At 40.3% G+C, this 21,415-nt stretch overlaps 2 protein-coding genes across 2 annotated transcripts; both read left to right on the forward strand.

The window, feature by feature from the left end:
- The first annotated feature begins 941 nt into the window (after positions 1 to 941).
- LOC103716968 (probable acyl-activating enzyme 5, peroxisomal) lies at positions 942 to 2,996 on the forward strand. The gene is made up of 2 exons (XM_008805191.4): positions 942 to 1,208; positions 1,331 to 2,996. Exons 1-2 carry the CDS (start codon positions 1,011 to 1,013, stop codon positions 2,804 to 2,806), a joined length of 1,674 nt encoding a protein of 557 aa, XP_008803413.1. The 5' UTR covers positions 942 to 1,010; the 3' UTR covers positions 2,807 to 2,996.
- An 11,429-nt stretch (positions 2,997 to 14,425) lies between these two features.
- LOC103718610 (probable metal-nicotianamine transporter YSL14) lies at positions 14,426 to 18,714 on the forward strand. The gene is made up of 6 exons (XM_008807519.2): positions 14,426 to 14,774; positions 15,724 to 15,887; positions 16,014 to 16,111; positions 16,250 to 16,384; positions 17,172 to 17,361; positions 17,455 to 18,714. Exons 1-6 carry the CDS (start codon positions 14,426 to 14,428, stop codon positions 18,568 to 18,570), a joined length of 2,052 nt encoding a protein of 683 aa, XP_008805741.1. The 3' UTR covers positions 18,571 to 18,714.
- The last annotated feature ends 2,701 nt before the right edge of the window (positions 18,715 to 21,415 follow it).

A 21,415-nucleotide genomic window follows, 5' to 3' on the forward strand; every position in this document is an offset into this window, starting at 1 on the left:
CATCTCGATGCCCGGGGCGGAGCTGCGAGCGGCCTGGTCGGATCTATGATATGCGCGGCATGTTTTTGCAGGCGAGAGAGGTTCTCCTGGAGGGGGATTCTATGACGATCATTAGTTGGATCCAGCAGGCCGCTGGGGGGGGGGGGCGTCGGCGACTACCATCCGCTGCTGAGGGATATCCGGGCTATGATTTGTGGTGGGATGAGTATTCAGGCGCAGCATGTATTTCGCGAGGCCAATGGGGCGGCCGATTGGGTGGCGTTGTTTGTCGCTAACCTTTCAGGGGATCACCTTTGGGTGGGGGAGATGGAGCTGCCTTGTGCGCTCTGGAATGTACTTTTTTTTGACTTTTTTGATTGTATCCGTACGCGTTTTGTATGATACCTCCATTTTAGCAAAAAAAACATTTATTTCTATAAAAATACTATTTTTTAAAAAAATTCTAACCAAATGAAAATATTTTTTTATTTTTTTATTGGCTAGATTTTTTTTTCTTCTTTTGCTCGCAAATCAAAAGAATCCTTAATATTTTGTACACGGCTCTTTCGGGGTTTTTTTTTTTTTTTTTTGATACAAGACTCTTACGCTTATTTGGTCTGTTGGAACTGAACATAATTTTATGACATTTTTCGTCTCGGTGTGCTTGGACTATGGCGCCGGAGTATTATATAAATATTTAAACTCCGAGAAAAATGATGCCAGGGAGGGAGGGAGGGAGGGAGTATTCCCTCGCTCAGCCAATTTATACTGAACCAAACGAGGGGGGAAAAGAGGTTTCACCAAGAATTATAACTATTGCTTCTCACCAACGGCCCACTGGCATAACTTTTTTTTTTGGTAAACGCAAAGAGAGTTCGTTGGCAGAGCGTTTTTACTTGTCAAAGTCAAATCTCGTGGCCACTATTTGCTATAAAAAAAAAAGCTCCGTGGTTATTAAAAGCCTGGCCAACTCTCCTTCTCCCGCCACTCTCTCTCTCTCTGAGACGGAGAACATAGACGGAGACGACGCCATGGACCGGATGAGGCCCAACGCCGCCAACAGCTGCCCGCTGACTCCTCTGGGCTTCCTCGAGCGCACCGCCACTGTCTACGGTGACTGCCCTTCCGTCATCTACAACCGCACCGTCTTCACCTGGTCCCAGACCCTCCGACGCTGCCTCCGCCTCGCCTCCTCCCTCTCCTCCCTCGGCATCTCCCGCGGCGACGTCGTATGGCTCCCATCCAATCCCATTCCCATCCAGAAACGGATTCTAAATTTTCTCTCCATCGATCATAATCTCTGCTCAAATTAAAATTCGATCTGGCTGCTAAAAGTATGATCTTTTTTCAGGTCTCGGTGCTGGCCCCGAACGTGCCGGCCATGTACGAGATGCACTTCGGCGTCCCCATGAGCGGCGCCGTCCTCAACACCATCAACATCCGCCTCGACGCCCGCACCATCTCCGTCCTCCTCCACCACGGCGGTTCCAAACTCGTCTTCGTCGATCCCCTGTCCCTCCCCCTCCTCCGCGACGCCCTCCGCCTCCTTCCCCACTCCCACCAACTCCCCCGAGTGGTCCCCATCGAAGACCCCTACGAGGAGAACGGCAAAACCTCCGACCTTTCCGCCGTCGGCGATGGCGGCCTCACCTATGAGAAATTGATCGAGATGGGCGACCCGGAGTTCAACTGGGTCCGCCCCAAGAGCGAGTGGGACCCCATGGTTCTCAACTACACGTCCGGCACCACCTCCGCCCCTAAAGGCGTCGTCCACTGCCATCGCGGCCTTTACATCGTCACCGTCGACTCCCTCATCGAGTGGTCGGTTCCCAAGCAACCGGTCTATCTCTGGACCCTCCCCATGTTCCACGCCAACGGCTGGAGCTACCCCTGGGGCATCGCTGCCGCCGGGGGCACCAACGTCTGCCTCCGCCGCTTCGACGCCGCCACCATCTACGCCGCCATCGCCACCCACCGCGTCACCCATATGTGCTGCGCCCCCATCGTCCTCAACATGCTCGCCAACGTCCCGGACTCCGCCCGCAAGCCCCTCCCCGGCCCGGTCCAGATCTTGACCGCCGGCGCTCCGCCACCAGCAGCGGTGCTCCACCGAGTGGAGGCGCTCGGCTTCTCTGTTAGCCACGGGTACGGGCTCACCGAGACGGGCGGAACGGCGTTGTTCTGCGCGTGGAAGGCGGAATGGGACCGGCTGCCGCCGGCGGAACGGGCCAGACTAAAAGCGCGACAAGGGGTTCGAACTTTGGCAATGACAGATTTCGACGTCATCGACGGCGCCACCGGCCAGAGCGTCCGGCGAGACGGTGCTACAATGGGGGAGATAGTTCTCCGTGGCGGGTACGTGATGCTTGGTTACTTAAAAGACGAGGTGGGGACTAAGCGGGCAGTGCGGCCGGACGGGTGGTTCTACACTGGCGACGTAGGGGTCATGCATGCGGACGGGTACGTGGAGATCAAGGACCGATCCAAGGACGTGATCATAAGCGGCGGGGAGAATGTGAGCTCGGTGGAGGTGGAGTCGGTGCTATATGACCACCCGGCGGTGAACGAGGCGGCGGTGGTGGCGCGGCCGGACGAGTACTGGGGGGAGACCACGTGCGCGTTTGTTAGCATGAAGGAAGGGGTGTTGGCGCCGCCGACGGAGGCGGAGGTGATTGCTTGGTGCCGGGAGAGGATGCCTCACTACATGGCGCCGAAGACGGTGGTGCTCAAGCCGGAACTTCCGAAGACATCAACGGGGAAGATTCAGAAGTACGTATTGAGGGAGATGGCCAGGGCCATGGGAACCCCTCGGCCGAGTCGGATGTAGGGAATCGGTAAGACGGGCGAGTTGAGGTTGGTAGGAGGTTGGTATGCTATTTTATTTCTTTATTTGAATTTGGTGGACAAGAAAAATGCTTATATCTTAAAGCATGCTTCGAAAATGATGTCAAGACGCAGCTGTTTGTCTTATTACTGGGTATGATTTAATAATAAACCTAAGTTGTTGTGTTTGTTAACGTTTAAATAATCTTAGTGATGCCATGCGGAATTACTTGAGCAACGGCAAAATGCTTTAGTAACTTGGAAATGTGACTCAAAATGTCAAGAAGCCTAACAGCTCCTGTACGTAGTGCATCTCCATTGCTCTCTTTGACATGGCATATTGAAATGTGCTGCGAAATAAGGCAAAGTGAATGGTGCAATAAAGCTCCACCAAACTTCAAAATGGTGCAAAAAAATTTTCCACCCTATCAAATGAAGTTTGCACCAAGTGAAAGCCCGTATATCGTATGGTGAAATCGAGTTCGTAGAGTGACTGTTTTGAGTGATTTTCCCGAGTTGCCATGTCATTGCTCTTTATTCAGTGATGCTGACCCAGTAGATGTTCTTTCAACATTAGTTAGGTAAAATAATGTAGATGGTGTTAGGTTTGTGGATGAATGTTAGCATAGAATGGTTAAATATATCCAAAACATCCGGACTTTGACATATTATCTGTAATCGAATGGATGTTTGGCCTGCTGAGCACGGCAAAATAGGCGTACTAGACACATATCCCATGGTGGAATTTGGACAATTTTGAAAGTCATCTCCAGTACCAGAGTGGTTGCCGGGTTTTCGAAAGCTAGCTGGTTATCAAAAATGTCTGTTTCACACCCTAACTTCGTTCCCATAGGAGGTCGTCATCCTATCTCTCGAGACTTCACACCAAATGATTGGAAGCAAAAGAGCTTTTATATTCAACTTTTACGTGGCGTAATCTCAAGTGTTTGAGCTTGGATAATATGTTGTTTAAATATAGTTTGACATTTGATATATTTGGTCGATCAGATTATCCCTAATTAAGTGAATGCATCTAAAATTTCCTCCAAGATGTAGACCGAATTTTTCTTTTAATGGATGAGCCAAATATATGAAATTTTTAATAATGAAGTTAAAAAGTGCAAAGACAGGATTTGAACTCAGAAACTCTACTCTAATGCTATGTTGAAACCACTAATTGTCTCAAAAACTTAAATTAATAAAATGAGATAGATTTATTTATATATTTTATATTTTTTTATACAAGAGCCTATAGATTATTTATTGGCCTAGATTTGTTATGGTGGTGCTTAGCAATACCGAGAGGGACAAATGCAGCAGCTGTACGACCGTTTCGACATTCACCAAAATTAAAACAAAATGATTAAAATCCTATCTGAGGGAGGTTGCTTAACACTAAAATTTTGTACAGGACAGCAACTTATTATCTACTACCAAAACGGACACCACCAACAGTATTGACTTGGGGTGCGAACAAATATTTGAGTACAAGGATTTGTTTAAAAAAATAATATTCGAGCTTTGTTTGATCTTTCAAAAAAAAAAAACAATGCCCAAGTGGCATTGGTGGATGGATATATATCCAGATCACTGCATGGGCTCTGTCAAATGATCATCCATCGGAGTTAGGTGGCTTCTTGTCAGTGCCTTGTGGAGCGACATGACGTTAGACCAAGTACAAAAAACAATGCTTATCTCATATAAACAAGGAATTTGTGACTTCGTCCGGCTCCACAAATAACACGAGTAGGTAGGTGAGCTTGGGATCCAGTCCACCATGCAGATATGGGGTTGGTGCAGACCATGGAGTAGTTTATCTCCTCCTCCTGGAGAACCCTAATTTATCATTAGTTTGTCACCACTTCGCAATATATAATGCTAGTTTATGAAAAAGAAATAACAATGAGATGAATTGACTCCCTTCATATGACGACTTATTCGTGCCATGAGAATTTGAAGGAGTGGGTACGATTCATTTGCAAACCATTGTTAGGCAGCGCAAGTACTTGAAAAAGGCATCCAACAACCGTTGAGAGAGATTGGTTTGCCATATCTACAAATTGGCTTAAATCTTAGTCTGGAACTTTTCTTTCATTATTTTTTTGCTGCTCCGGCTTGCAGACAGCAATTAATCTGCAGGAGTCATTTGACTAAGTAAATCTTATGTAAGAAAACAAAATTGACTATATCTATGGACATTGCGTATACCTAATGATGGGTTTTGGAATATAGACGCCTTGGCTGCTAGAAAATCCTTTGTTTTAGTGCAGTTATGCGGATGGTAGAGTTAGGAGTTCCGAAACAATGATCCAAGGTGCATGTGACCATTCGCTGCAAGAATATTTGAGCTGGACCATGGAACTCTCAAGCTGAAATCAAATAAAAGCCAACGAATCCAAAGTTCCTTAGCTAATGCAGTTATTTTTTTAAAGGCAAAATTGGCGGTGTGGTATGCAAAGATTTTTTTAGTAGTTAAGGATGATAATTTATGATCCGACCCATCAACCTGATTCATAACCGATCCGCTTTAAGCATGTTCGAGTTTGCCATAAATAGGTTTGGACCATAAATGGGTCAACCTATATAGACCTGTTTATTACATGCGTTGGGTTTAGGTTTCGACTTTTAACCCGTTTTAACCCATTTTGTAATTGGGTCGGATCATAACCTGACCTATTGAACCTATTTAGGATATGTTTTATGTGTTTAAAATCTACTTAACCTGTTTCTGTCTTGTTTAACTCGATGCGCTTAATTTTTTAACCTATTTAAATCCCTTTAATCCATTCAAAATCCATTTAACTTGAATCAGCCTATTTTACTTGTTTAAGAAACATGTCATGTTCAAGCCTAAATTTTTGATCTATTTAATAAACAAGCTGGATTTGGGTGGATAAATTTTTGATCCGACCGAACCTGATTGTCCCCCCAACTAGTAGTAGCTGGCAACAAACCCGAAGTAGCTCTTCAAGGTTGAACAAAATGGAATTAGTTACAAGCCTGCGATAATATAAATTTGTTGGTAAAATATAAATTCCTTGGTAAAATATAAATTTTATCACCTAATGTGTCTAGTGATGGAAACTATTTTGTTTCCAGATTCATAGCCATCACAACATACTCAGCATTTGTGACCAAATCAATATTGTTGATTATACTTCTATAATTTGTTGTTTTCGATGATGAAGCACTTTTATTGCTAATTGTTTTGGTAACAAAATTTTTCATTAAAAAAGATGGCTTCTAATGACGAATATATATGCTATCACCCAAACTCAGATATTAGGGATGGAATATTTTGTTGCAAATTGTAAATTATTGGCGATGAATATATCTTCCCCATGAATAGCTTATTATTTATTGTAAAATAGTTTTCGTTGCAAAATTTTTTAAATTAGTAATGAGAGGTTATTCATCACTAATAGGTATTCTTCAATAATGAAAACCTTTTTCACTATGAGATTGGTATTCGTCAGCTTATCTTCAACAACTTTTACAGATAAAAATTATTATATTGCTAAAAATAATTTGTTGTTAGAAAATAATTTTAGTTTTCAATGTAAATTATATTTATGAGATATAATTGTTAAATATAAGGTCCATATTTTATAAATATCATCTACCAACAATATATTTGAACCTAAAATCATGGAATATATGAAATAACAAATCAATTCAAAAATAATTCAAAGACATCAATCATCCACACATTTTATCAACATTTACTAATGTAATATCCCCATAATAAAATTGAAGCCCGCTAAATAAAAATATTCCAATAATAACCATAAGTATAATTGGTCTAGAATCCAACAAAATGTTTCGTATTCTCTTGATATAAAAAATTGTGATCCAAATTAATCTGTACAAAAATAAACATAATGTGTAATTAGTCAATAGGGTAAAGTCATAGACTATATCTCTCATTTAATAAACAAATAAACAAAAAATAAATAATATTTTCAGAACATTCAACAAAAAAATATTTTATCATAAAAGTAATATATATATATATATATATATATATATATATATATATATATATATATATATATATATATATATATATATATGTTGTCTGTGACTAACCATGAGATAGATTGGTTATTGAGCAAATCCTACAATATCTCAGTTGGATTAACTAATATTAAGTTCAGTTGTGACCTCAAATTATCTATCTTTGGTTGCTTAGATTGTTTCTTTATATTTTGAGCCGTTATTAATTGTAACAATTGAGTCTCCAATAGTGATTTTTGAGTGGACCTCAAAGTACTTGGCTTTGGACCATATCCGAGATCCTTGATATACTCTGATCATGCACTAAGTATATGATCAAAGCCAAGTCAAAATAATTGCCATGCACATTTACATTCTTAGCGGAGATTGTGCTTTTATTTTCGAATTTGATATTTCTATTGGTAAAAAATATGTCCATAATCTTTTGAAATAGGAAAAGCATGCCGTTCCTATTTTTCCTCATAATGTGAAAAATTATGTATAATTTGGTCGTATCATGAATGTGGATATTACTGTACAAAAATTTAAAGAAACATATTAAATGAGATATTTATTATAAAATTGACTGACAAGTCTAGCATAGAAAATATGAGTAATTGGTTGCAATGCACCAACTTACTAATAATAATGCTCCACATTCAAATGTCTTAGATTTTACTTCAATTTCTCGGGATGCTTAGCCCTCAACGGTATAAATTCCTCATTGCTTGTCGGGGCCCTCATTTCCTGGTGTACGTCGCGGCCCTTCATTGAAAGCAAAAAGGGAGACTGTCATGCAGCAACAATCACCCCTAGCAGCTTGAATGGCCTCAATAGTTATTAGGTGTGTGTATCTACATACATACATACATACATACATACATACATACATATCATGCTCTATTGTCCTCTGTTATCGCAGCATCTATGACAAGTGCCAATGAGAAAAGCAAGGCATCATGCCCTTTCCTCAACTCAATAGGTCTATTGATGTCCTCTTCTTTGATGATTGCCAACACACCAACAAGAGTTTCCTCAAGGACAGAATTAGACCTATTCAAATTCGGAATGGCCCGCCTAGCCCATTGGACAGAGTTGCTCTTAGATTTTGAGCCAGATGGGCCGGCCTAGCCTAAAATTTGAGCCCGTCTATTAAACAAGCCGAACTTTGGTTTGCATCAAGCGGGCCTAGCCCAAGTTCAAAATTTATATAATATATTTATGGCCCAAACCCCACCTATGCCCGATCTGGTGACCCATGCATGAGCCTAGTTTGCAGCGGAGGTAGGGGAGGTCGGGTCGAGCTCCACCACCATATTGATGGGTCATACAATGGGATGCTAGCCATCATCTGGAGGTCGAATAGAAGCCAACCCCAGCCAATGCACTTGAAGCGGAGAAATTATATCCCCATAGCCTACCACCTCCCCCGCTCCCCGCCGGACCTCCTCTCCTCCTCCCCTGCCATCCACACCGCCCTCCGCGGCGTCGCTAGCGATCTCAAAGCAGCCGCCGCCGCCCTCTCCACCAACCACTCTTGGAGCCTGATCTACGTCCATCCCTGATCTCTGCAAGAAGACCATCGATCTTTCCCGGGACATGCAGCAAGCTGACCTCCGAGTAATCCTCCCCTCCTCGATTCAACTCGATCTCCTTTTCCTCGAATTTTTACTGAAAAATATTATCTTTGTTTCATTGGTTCAATTTGGGCAGCAAGAAGGTGACGGAGAACGAGGAGATGGTGTACACGATGCTTGATAAAAAGTAGGGTGTAATTTAAATTTCAAATCCAAGCTGTTACCGGATCTTTTGCTTGAACGGGTAGATAGTTGCGTAGTTACAATCTTTGGCAGAAACTTCTGCCGTGATTTCATCCTTCTAGTTATTTTTTTTTAAAAGCCTTGTAGACCTTTTTTTTTCAATATAAATAGAGGAGGTGACTACAGTCTTAGGTGGCTGAGTACCTTCGAGAGAAAAGTATTGCCATCATTCGTCTCTCTTCTCTTACTCTGTTTCTTCTCTTCCTCTGTCAATCCAAGGTGCTGTGAATCCATTTCTAACAGAGTGGTATCAGAGCAAGGTTAGAAGTGCAAACGGTCAGAGCAAAGGAAGAGATCGTCTCCAAAGTTGATTAAAGAGTAGAGATCAAGCGATCTGGGAGACAAAAAAAACAAAAAAACAAAAGGATGGCAGGTATTGGTGTAAGTCCACTTCTTCCTATTTTCAAAGGTGACAATTATCAGTTTTGGTCTGTTAAAATGAGGACTTTATTTGTTTCACAAGATCTATGGAATTTGGTAGAACATGGTTTTGTAGAATATAATCTTGAGGACCCAGCAATATCAGATGACCAGAAAACTGAAATGAAAGAAAACCAACTGAAGGATGCGAAGGCGCTCTTGTATCTACAGCAAGCAATGGATGAGACCTTGTTCCCTCGCATCATGTCAGCTAAAACATCAAAAGAGGCCTGGGATATCCTAAAAAGTGGATTCAAAGGAACAGACAAGGTAATCACTGTTAAGCTTCAAATTCTTCGACGTGAGTTTGAAACTTTTTTCATGAAAGATTCTGAGTCTATCACTAATTTCTTCACAAGAGTTTCTTCTATTGTAAATCAAATTAGATCTCTGGGTGAAAATTTAAGAGAACAAACAGTGATAGAAAAAATTTTGAGAAGTCTGACTACAAAATTTGATATTGTTGCTACTGCTATTGAAGAGTCTAAAGATTTAAGTACCTTGTCTATGAATGAATTAATGGGCTCGCTTTTGGTTCATGAACAAAGAATTAACAGATCTTCAGGTGAAATATTAGAACATGCTTTACAAATGAGGACAGAGCAGAAAAAAGAACAACCAAAAATTCAAGAGAACCGATCTCATGGCAGAGGTCAAAATGGCGGCAGAGGCCGTGGTCGATTCGGCACTCGAGGAAGGGGTCGAGGCCGATCAAATGACAGCCAGAGGAATTTCAATGAAGGTAACAAAGAAACTAGACAATGTTTTCTTTGCAAAAAGGTTGGACACATTGAAAAAGACTGTTGGTACAAAAATAAAAATCCCAATGTTCCTTTCTGCTCTCACTGTAAAAAATATGGTCATCTTGATAAAAATTGCTGGCACAAAAATCAAGCTAATTACCATGAAGAGAGTAGCAGTGAAAAGAAAGATGAGGAAAATATTTTTTTCTTGGCCTCTGCTGATGATTGTTCAAGTTGTGTTTGGTTTTTGGATAGTGGATGCAGTAACCATATGACAGGTGACAGAAAGATATTTCAACAGATTGATACTTCAGTCAGATCCACAGTTCGGATGGGGAATAATAGTGAAGTGGAGGTGCAAGGAAAAGGAACAGTTGCTGTAGACACAAAGAATGGTAAAAAACTTATTCATGATGTGATGTTTATTCCTGGTTTAAAACAAAATCTTATTAGTGTTGGACAACTAATGAGAAAAGGTTATTCTGCTATTTTTGATGATGACAAATGTGAGGTTTATGACAAGAAAACTGGAAAAATGGTAGTTGAAGTAAAAATAACAAAAAATAAAATGTTTCCTTTACAGTTTTCTGAATTATCCTTGCACGCATTAACTGTTACAGCCTCCGATGAATCTTCCTTATGGCATAAAAGATATGGTCATTTGAATTATGGAGGATTAGAACTGATGAGTCAAAAAAACATGGTAGTTGGCTTACCAAAAATTCAAAATGATGGCAGTATTTGTGAATCCTGTGTGTTTGGAAAACATCATAGGAATTCTTTTCAGACAGGGAATTCTTGGAGAGCCCAAGAGTGCCTAGCACTTGTACATGCAGATATTTGTGGGCCTATGCAGACAACCTCACAGGGTGGTAGCAAATATTTTTTACTGTTTACAGATGACTGCACAAGGATGATGTGGGTGCATTTTTTAAAAGCAAAGTCTGACACATTTTCTGTTTTCAAAACTTTCAAAGCTTTTGTGGAAAAGGAGAGTGGATGCTTTATTAAAACTCTACGTACTGATAGAGGGGGTGAATTCACTTCCAAAGAATTCACTATTTTTTGCAGAAATGCAGGTATCCATAGAGAATTAACTGCAAGTTACACTCCCCAACAAAATGGAGTAGCAGAGCGGAAAAATCGAGTTGTGGTTGAGATAGCCAGATGTATGCTAAAAGAAAAGGCTGTACCAAAGGTGTTCTGGGCAGAAGCTGTGGCTACTACAGTTCATTTGCTGAACCGTTTTCCCACCAAAGCAGTACAAGGTAAAACACCTTATGAAGCATGGTATGGAAGAAAGCCTAATGTGAGTTATTTGAAAATATTTGGCTGTGTTGCATATGCTCATGTTCCAACTGAAAAAAGAAGCAAACTAGATGACAAAAGTATTAAATGCATATTTGTGGGGTATAGTAATGAAACAAAAGGTTATCGACTATATGATCCTGTAACTAAAAAAATGATCATTAGTCGTGATGTGATTTTTGATGAAAACAGAACTTGGAATTTTAATGTGGCTGAAATTCCTATAGTTCTAATGGAAGAAGGTAATAAAGTTTTGCCTGATGTCAACACCCCGCCCGCATTGTTTGATGAAAATACCTCACTTACATCTCCTAGTCTGCATAACATACCTAGTGATTCTGATATGCATACAAGTGATTCTGATGATTCAGATGCATATGAAAGATGTGATTCTGACTCACCTCCACCAAAATTTCGAAGGATTTCAGATATTTACCGATCTGTTGATTTTGCATGTTTTATGTTTGAGCCTACTTGTTTTGAAGATGCAGTACAGAAAACAGAATGGGTTCAGGCTATGAAAGAAGAAATGCAAGCCATTGAAAAAAATAAGACGTGGAAGCTAGTTGATCTACCCCCAGAAAAAGAAGTAATTGGACTCAAATGGATCTACAAGTCCAAGTTCAATGCTGATGGTACACTGCAAAAGCATAAAGCTCGGTTAGTTGCCAAAGGTTATGCTCAGATTCCAGGTATTGATTTCTCAGAAATTTTTTCTCCTGTTGCTAGAATTGATACTATCAGAACAGTTTTAGCCCTGGCAGCTCAGAAAAAATGGCAGGTTTTTCAATTTGATGTGAAATCCGCTTTTCTTAATGGAAAATTGCAAGAGGAGGTATATGTAAAACAACCTCAAGGATTTGAAGTAAAAGACCAAGAAGAAAAAGTTTACAAATTGGAGAAAGCTTTGTATGGACTGAAACAAGCTCCAAGGGCTTGGTACAGTAGAATTAATAACTATTTTCTTCAACACAATTTTCAAAAAAGTGCAAGTGAGCCCACTCTATATATAAAGACCCAAGGTATGGAAATTATCATTGTTTGTCTATATGTGGATGATATGATTTATACCGGAAATTCTATGAGTTTGCTTAAAGAGTTTAAAAAATGCATGATGTCAGAATTTGAAATGACAGATTTGGGACTTTTGCATTATTTTTTAGGGATGGAAATTATTCAAGATTCTAATGGAATTTTTCTGTGTCAAGAAAAATATGCCAAAGATTTATTGAAAAGATTTCATATGTCTGCTTGTAAGCCGGTAAACATTCCGATGAATTCCAATGATAAGCTTGTTTTAGATGATGGTGTTGAAAAAACAGATGAAAAGCAATACAGAAGTTTAATTGGAGGATTAATTTATCTGACTCATTCTAGGCCAGATATTATGTTTTCAGTTAGTCTGTTGTCCAGATTCATGCACAATCCAAGCAAGCATCACTATGGAGCAGCAAAAAGAGTTCTTAGATATATCAAAGGGACTCTTAGTTATGGTATTCGCTATGGACAGGTGGATGTTTTTAAATTATATTCTTATACTGATAGTGATTGGGCTGGTTGTGCTGATAGCAGGAAAAGCACTTCTGGATTTGTGCACAGTCTTGGCTCTGGAGTAATATCTTGGGCGACAAAGAAGCAGGAATCTGTTACTCTTTCAAGTTCAGAAGCAGAATACATAGCAGCTACAAGTGCAGCATGTCAAACAATTTGGCTTCGGCGAATTCTAGCAGATCTCCAAGAAAGGCAAGATGGAGCAACCCAAATCTACTGCGACAACAAATCCACCATTGCAATGACAAAAAATCCTGTGTTCCATGGTCGCACCAAGCATATCGAAGTTCGGCACCATTTCATCCGAGAGCTGGTGGACAAAGGAGAAATTCAAATGGAGTACTGCAGCACCAATGATCAATTGGCAGATATTTTCACTAAAGCTCTGGGAAAAAAAATTTTTTGCAACTTTCGAAGACAACTTGGAGTTTCACTAATTTAAATTAAGGGGGTGTGATAAAAAGTAGGGTGTAATTTAAATTTCAAATCCAAGCTGTTACCGGATCTTTTGCTTGAACGGGTAGATAGTTGCGTAGTTACAATCTTTGGCAGAAACTTCTGCCGTGATTTCATCCTTCTAGTTATTTTTTTTTAAAAGCCTTGTAGACCTTTTTTTTTCAATATAAATAGAGGAGGTGACTACAGTCTTAGGTGGCTGAGTACCTTCGAGAGAAAAGTATTGCCATCATTCGTCTCTCTTCTCTTACTCTGTTTCTTCTCTTCCTCTGTCAATCCAAGGTGCTGTGAATCCATTTCTAACAATGCTCCAGAAGGAGGCCGAGTTGCGACAGAGCAACAAGGCAGTGCAGAGCGCCATCATTACGGATCTCACCCGCGCCCTAGGGATGGACTCGATTGACCACGACAAGCTTGGGGAGCAAATTAAGCTCTTGCAATCCGATCTCTCCGAGTCGATCGAGCACCGTCGCCACACGACGGATCTTGATGTCACTGGAGAAGATCTTCGATAGCCGGTGGTCCATGAAGCTCAAACTCCGTCTGCCTCTCCTTTGGACTCGGGAGAACGATTCCGGTGCATGAGAGCCGGAGGCTGGCGGCGCATGCGAAACCCTAGGGTTTCTCTAGAGACGACAGCAGAGGAGAATGAGAGAGGGCGGAGAGAATTCGAACTCCATTTCTCTCTCTCAGCTTACGTGGATCTGCGACATTTAGATTGCATGGTTTTTCCTGATAAGACCGGTCTACCGCTGAGCTGGTAGACCCAGTTTAACTAATAATTTCTCTGGATAAAGAGTTCAGATCCTCGGGCGAACGTGGGCACCGTGACAGCGGGGATCTCTCTATATTCAAAACAGCAGACGTGCTTCTGTGGTAATCTATTGTTTTAGTTTCCTGAATCCTACTCAAATCCAATCAGATTAGCCTGTCAAAGTGAACCACCATTATAAATATAAATGATAACCGGCAATTTGTGCGGCAGGCTGGAGCATGGTTGGATTGAGGGTACGTCGACGATCTCGGAACATACCAAAGACGGTGGAGACATGCACCGCCCCCTGCGGTGTAAAACACGCAACGCAGAAGATCGCAACTCGTGGAATCCTCCCAAGGGCCGCTAAAAGAGGCAGGAGTTTCTCAAGAGTCTTACTCACCACCCCCTCTTTCCACGGCAAGCATTTCTCTCGTACATGGAATCCAGCTGTATCACCGTAATGCCCATGGATTCTTATCGCCAATATATTCACCAAACCTCTCGTATCATCATCCCTAGCCCTTGCTCCCCTTTGCATCCACGCCGTCCCTCGGCGTTCGCTCTCCGGGGAAATGGCGAACGCCGGTGAGGGAGAGAGTCGGCAGGGCGCCGGGGAGATGTCGTTGGAGCAGCATTTCGAGAGCAAGGAGGTGCCCTCATGGACGGATCAGCTCACCTTCAGGGCTTTCGCAGTTAGCCTGATGCTAGGGTTCTTCTTTAGCTTTATCGTCATCAAGCTTAGTCTCACAACCGGCATTATTCCCTCCCTTAACGTCTCCGCCGGGTTATTGGGGTTCTTCTTCGTGAAGACGTGGACTAAGATTCTCGAGAAGGCCGGTCTCCTTAAGCAACCTTTCACCCGCCAGGAGAACACTGTCATCCAGACTAGTGTCGTCGCTCTCTCCGGCATCGCCTTCAGCGGTAATGCTAATTATCTTTAAGATATATTTTGTGCAAGGGGAAGACTCAGTTGATTCATAAATGTCATGGTATAAAAGAGCATGAATAGTATCCCGTTGTTAACTTTCAATCGTGTTGCCACCGGAACGAAGTATCTTAGTTGATATATCGGCCAGTATGGTGAATCTGAGATTTTTGATGATTTTTAAGGTATTCATTTGGATATTTATTGATTAAAAAGTAATTTAAGATCTGGCCGAAAAACTTTGGCTGAAATCGACATTTTATTGATTGATGACAAATCATTTAAAATAAAAACGGCGAGATTTTGAGTATATCTGTGACTGATACCAATACCGGTACATGCCAATACCTCATCCAATGAAGATGATGACTTACGTGGACACTTAACTGATTTAAAAAATCTAATATTTAGTGTGTCATTGAAATCCAACTCCAAAATTTTTGAAGAAATAAAACCTAAATTGCGTTTATGTGTACACATGCATGCATGAGAACGCATGCATATATCTAATTTTTTACTATCACTTTCAAGAATGGGTAGTCTGGCTTCTTTTTTTTTTTTGCCTAAAATACAGAACAGTTAGCACTTCACATTTTAGTTACTTATTCCATCAAAAACATAAGAAGAAAGTATTGAATTTTTATAATGCAAACAATATACACAGTATAGCCATAGACCATAGTCCAGCTATCCTGCATTGCTTTAGACTAGGGCCTTGAAAAGAAATTTTATATCTGGATAGAACTGGCTTTTTGATGATTTGGGACTAATCTTTCAACATTACACAAAGAATGGAGTTTATTACTTAATGCTTTGGATTTTCTATCAAACGGAGAACCACTCGGGGCTTCCACTGGACGTTTTTCCTAAGCAACGAGGAGTAGGCGTTTGACATTTCATAGTAGTTTATTGTGAGGCTTCGTCATAAAATTTTAATTTCATCAGGTGGTTTTGGGAGTTACATACTTGGGATGAGCAAGAATGTGGCAAATGACCTCAATGAGGGCTACACTGCAAGATACACGAAGGAACCTTCTCTAGGTTGGATGATCGGCTTCCTCTTCACAGTTAGCTTCGTCGGCTTGTTTACTATTGTGCCTCTAAGGAAGGTATACATAGATAATTGTCAAACCTATTGTTTAACATATGTTTATTTGAGAAAGAATTCTATAACTAATGATATTTCTTGGTAATATTATTTGAACTTTCTAAGTCATTCAAATGTAATTTCTCAGATCATGATCCTTGGATACAAGCTAACATACCCAAGCGGCACAGCCACGGCCTACCTTATCAACAGCTTCCACACTCCTCAAGGAGCTATGCAAGCAAAGTAATATGGATGGCATTAACCTCCAGACTTTTTTTTTAAAACCTTCTAAGTTTATTTCTGAAAAAGCCTTCCAGCTTGTAAATCTTATTATTAATTCTTCGTGGCTTACTCATTGGAATCTCAACCATCTTCTTTCAGGAAACAAGTCACGTTTCTGTTCAAAACCTTTGTTGCTAGCTTCTTGTGGGCTTTCTTCCAGTGGTTTTACACAGCAGGTGATGGTTGTGGGTTCGCTGCTTTCCCAACCTTCGGGCTTAAAGCTTATGACCGAAGGTATAAATAATTGTGACATTAACCGCGTATCTTCTTGCTGAAGAACAATTGCTTTTGCTCTGCCTGTACTCATTATACTTTCTGCTTCATTTTTTTTGAGGAATGTTTTTGACTTCATCAAAATTGTATTTTTCTGGAGTATGTTTAAATTTGATAATGTATAGAAATAGTTGATGACTTTTCATGCCATACTAATTCATACGTCTGTATGTTGAAAATATGGTACAAAATATATGTTGTACGTATCAGTCAACTTATAAACATAGCTATGCAATAAGTTTGGTGCATACAATATGGCTTATACATGAATATGCATACAACATGCAAAGGCAAATATTTTGTACATGCGAACATTTGTATGTCTCCATGTATAAAAATTTATTTGCACATGCAGTTGTCCACAATTATGTATAATACAATGTAGGCATTTATGCATGCATATGTGCAAGGTTACATGCCTACATGTGTTTTCAGAGAGATTCAAGACTAGTGCTTTCTCATTTTAGGATGTCCTGAGATTTTTATGTGGAATTTTTTGGATAACATATCATGCATTATAATCTAGGAAGATTATAAAATGCGTGTAAACAAGCACATATAATTATATTATATATAGACCAAAAATTTCTTAATAGCATTTGTTCACTAAATATCATGCAAAGTATACTTTTCCGGAAGTGTGTTCAATCAGACTTTAAAAAGAAAGAAAAGAAGGCCAAAAGAATTAGTGTATAATATCTTCGATGAATATAAAACATGATCGTGATTTATACTCCAAATTTCTCAGATTTTACTTTGATTTCTCGGCAACCTACGTTGGAGTGGGAATGATTTGCCCTTACATGATAAATATCTCATTGCTTCTTGGGTCCATCATCTCTTGGGGCATCCTGTGGCCTTACATCGATAGCAAGAAGGGAGTCTGGTATGACGCATCAGTCCCCTCCAGCAGCATGCATGGCCTGACTGGATACAAGGTAACCAACCACACCACTCTTCTCCTCCATATTCCCATTGTCCTCCAGTTCTATCTGATCACCCTCACTTCCATTCGATGCATTTTATAACAGGTGTTCATCTCCATTGCCATGATCCTTGGCGACGGCCTCTTCCACTATCTCCTCGTCTTCTTCAGAAGCTCCTATGACATCTACAACAAGTGCCGACGACGAAAGGAGGTTATCACACCCTGCACCGACGATAACGCAATCCCCGACCAACCCCGCAGCTTCGATGATCGCCGCCGCGCCATGTCCTTCCTCAAGGACCAGATCCCCATCGTATTCGTGGTCGCAGGCTACATCATCCTCGCGGCCATCGCCGTCATCGTCGTCCCCATAATCTTCCCCCAGCTCAAATTCTACCACGTCATCGTCGCGTACCTCATTGCCCCCGTCCTCGCCTTCTGCAACTCCTACGGCACCGGCCTCACCGACTGGTCCCTGGCATCCAGCTATGCCAAGCTCGCCATTTTCATCTTTGGTGCATGGGTCGGTCTAAGCCATGGTGGCATCATGGCCGGCCTGGCGGCCTGCGGTGTGATGATGGGCATCGTGTCGACGGCGTCGGACCTCATGCAGGACTTCAAGACCGGCTACCTCACACTGGCGTCGCCGCGGTCCATGTTCGTCAGCCAGGTTGTGGGCACCGCCATGGGGTGCGTCATCTCTCCGATAGTCTTCTGGATCTTCTACACGGCCTTTCCGGTCGGGAGCGAGGGATCGGAGTACCCAGCGCCATATGCCAAGGTCTACCGAGGGATAGCTCTGCTCGGAGTCGAGGGCTTCTCTTCCCTCCCCAAGAACTGCATGAACTTGTGCGTCATCTTCTTCTCTTTGGCTATTGCGATTAATGCACTGAAGGAGGTGGCCGGGCATAAGAAATGGCGGATAAGTAGGTACGTGCCAAGTGCCATGGGGATGGCGATACCATTCTACTTGGGATCATACTTTACGATCGATATGTGCGTAGGGAGTTTGATACTGTTCGTATGGGAGAGGATGAACAAGAGACATGCTGATATCTTCGCACCGGCACTGGCATCGGGATTGATATGTGGGGATGGGATATGGTCGCTTCCGGCGTCTTTGCTGGCCCTGGCGAAGGTCAACCCGCCCATATGCATGGGGTTCTTGTCCCGAGCTGATAAGGCGATGGTGGATGCCTTCCTGAGTGGTGGGTCATAGGCTCTCGAGTTGATTCAATGGTTTAAGGTGTAACAAGGCGTTTAGGTGGCATTGTTTTCTTAATTGATTTTTGTTTATAAATGTTGGTGCCCCATGTCCAGCTTGGGGATTGGGGAATATAATCTCCTGAATTATGGAAAAAAAGCGATAGGGAGAACAGTCATCTTCTTCAGTTATATCTGTATAAATTAGATGACATGATTTGTTTTTTAAAACTATGGGAAGCTCGAGAGGAGGAAGGAAAGGGACAGGAAAAGGGAAATACAAAATAAGAAAGGACAAGGGAGAGAGTGAAGGGACAAATAATTTTTTTAAAAAAAAATCAAGTGAGGATCAACTTATAATCATTTTCCTTTTCGTCTTTGTTTAGGGGGCCAACGTCACACTTCCATTACCTATTCTTCTCATCTTCTTTTACCTAAATCTGATATTCTGTTTTTAGATCCATGACTCAATTCTCATCCGACATGATTCAATAGATTTGACAACATATAATACAATACGTCCAAGTGGGAAATGCATTAGATAGTATTGTGATCACGTACGTGCCCAAATGACTATTGGTAAGAACAACACTGATAACACTCGTTTTTCCTTATAGATAGCCTACAAATAATTAGTAAGCTAAGGTGCGAGCGACTAGAAACATACTATAGTTTTTTGTTCAGCAAGTTGTGCTAGTAATATCTTTGATGCTTGTGGTACTTATTTATCTGTTTAACTCCTTTCGTTCGGCAGCACAAGAACATTCAAACATACAAATGAGTATAAAAGAATAACATCAACATTATTTGATTACATCATTTGTCTTGCAATAAATTATTACGTTTTCAAAACATATAATATTTATATATAAAAAATATTTTAATTAGATGAACAATGCAGATAATTTGTTATCATCCCCATTGTATCTCTATCTCTATATCTATATATTAAACAGTTAGGGGAGAGAACGTCCTAACCTCTCCGAAATTTAGGGAAAAAAAATTCAAGTAAATCTGAGAAGAATCCCCAGGCCACCTAATTCCAGAGACACATCATTCACCGAGCTAGTCTTTATTTTTAGTTGAGTCATAGCTGGTTTTTAACTTCAATAATGACTCTTATTATGGAAATAAAATAATTGACTATGCTATTAAAGGTATGGAATTCGCCTAGCTGGTCTTTATTTTTAGTTACAGCCTTAGATGGTTTAGTTTTTAGTTTTAGTTATTAGAGTCCTAGCTGGTTTCTAACCTTAATTATGACTCTAATTATGGAAATTAGTTATGAAAATATTAACTATTCTATTAAAGGTATAAACTTCTGATGGAGACTTGGAGTAGAGAATTTCAATCTACTCTCACATGTTGGTATTCGGGCTTTTATTGAGGAAAGAAAAAGGAGGAGGGAAGTCGAATGACTCCTCGCTCTAAGCCGCTTTGAGAAATAACGTATTAATAGGCATAGAAATTAGAGAAGTCCAACATATTCTATGAATCTGAAATTAATAAAAGAAAGACTAAAAGAGAAGTTTGGTTTAATTAGGAAACAAGAACAGAGAAGCCCCATAGAGACGTGTTGTGAACTTCTGATCAGAAATATTAAAAAGTGTCTTTACCCTTGCTTTTTATTTTTTAAGGTCTATCTAATTAAAAAAATTCCATCTATGAACTTTGTCCCTTGCAACTTTCTCTCACCATTGCTCTAAGATCGGTCCCTATTCTTTTTTATTAAATATTATAATTGTTACAAAGTTTATTTAGCTCTAATAATATCTTTATTTGCAATTATCATCTATTAATGTAGTTGTTACAAAGTTCGTGTGCCTATAACAACATCTATATTTATACAATCCTCATCTAATTGATTTTCACGAAATTATGTAACAATCGATATAACAGTGGATTAAATTACTATAATTTAGGATTTTCTGTAAATGAGGGCAATGTAGATACCAATATCAGGAGTATACTTTATTTTTTTCACTCCATATTCCAAGCTCCTTTTTATCATTCAATTCGGATGTATTGGTTAAGTGGTACCAATGCAATCTTACATATTCTCATGATTCCTTAAAAATATTCCATGCTTTTTGAATTCGATTTACTTTGCATGAAATCATATATTCAGTATGTTTGTCATATTAATATCTCCTTCAATTATTATCTAAAGTATAGTTCAGATTTCTTTAACTTCTTGAGAATCGTGCAGCTATTAATATATAAAAAATTCTATGTTGATTAAATTATCAATTGAGCTAAACTATTTCATTTGATATATCGATTACAAATAAAAAAAGGAAGAAAATTAAACTATTCGATAGGCCTTCGTAACCTAGATAACTAGCTTTTTCTTTTTCTCTTTTTCTTTCTTTTTTAATTTTAATGAGAATTTGAATATAATATGCATGACAAAGGATTCTAATTTAAAAGTGAAAAATAACACTACATGCAATCTTGATGTACATCTTAATGTTTACGGTCAATGGATCTAAAATCTTATATTAATTCTTTTTTTTTGGGTTAAAAAGCACCATTTATAGAGTTCTCACATAAGTACAGCTTGCCAAATCAAAAAAAAGAAAAATGATTCAGAAGGTGGGGTATACCTCCGACCCTAGTCTAAATCAATCCATCCGAATGCTGGGCCACAAAGGAGATGCCCCAATAAAAATTTATGTTTAATCGAACAAGAATCTCTAATTCGATTATTAATAAAAATTTGAATTCTATTTTTCTTAGTATTTATTCATTCTTCGACGTTATAACGGCCGTTATTTTGTGAGCTGGCTTCCCTCCCTCTCCATGGCTGGAGATAAACTTCACCGATAACGCCCACGCGCTCTCTTGTCGTCTACCAATCG

This window comes from Phoenix dactylifera, chromosome 17 (genome assembly GCF_009389715.1).
Source record: "Phoenix dactylifera cultivar Barhee BC4 chromosome 17, palm_55x_up_171113_PBpolish2nd_filt_p, whole genome shotgun sequence".
NCBI lineage: Eukaryota > Viridiplantae > Streptophyta > Magnoliopsida > Arecales > Arecaceae > Phoenix > Phoenix dactylifera.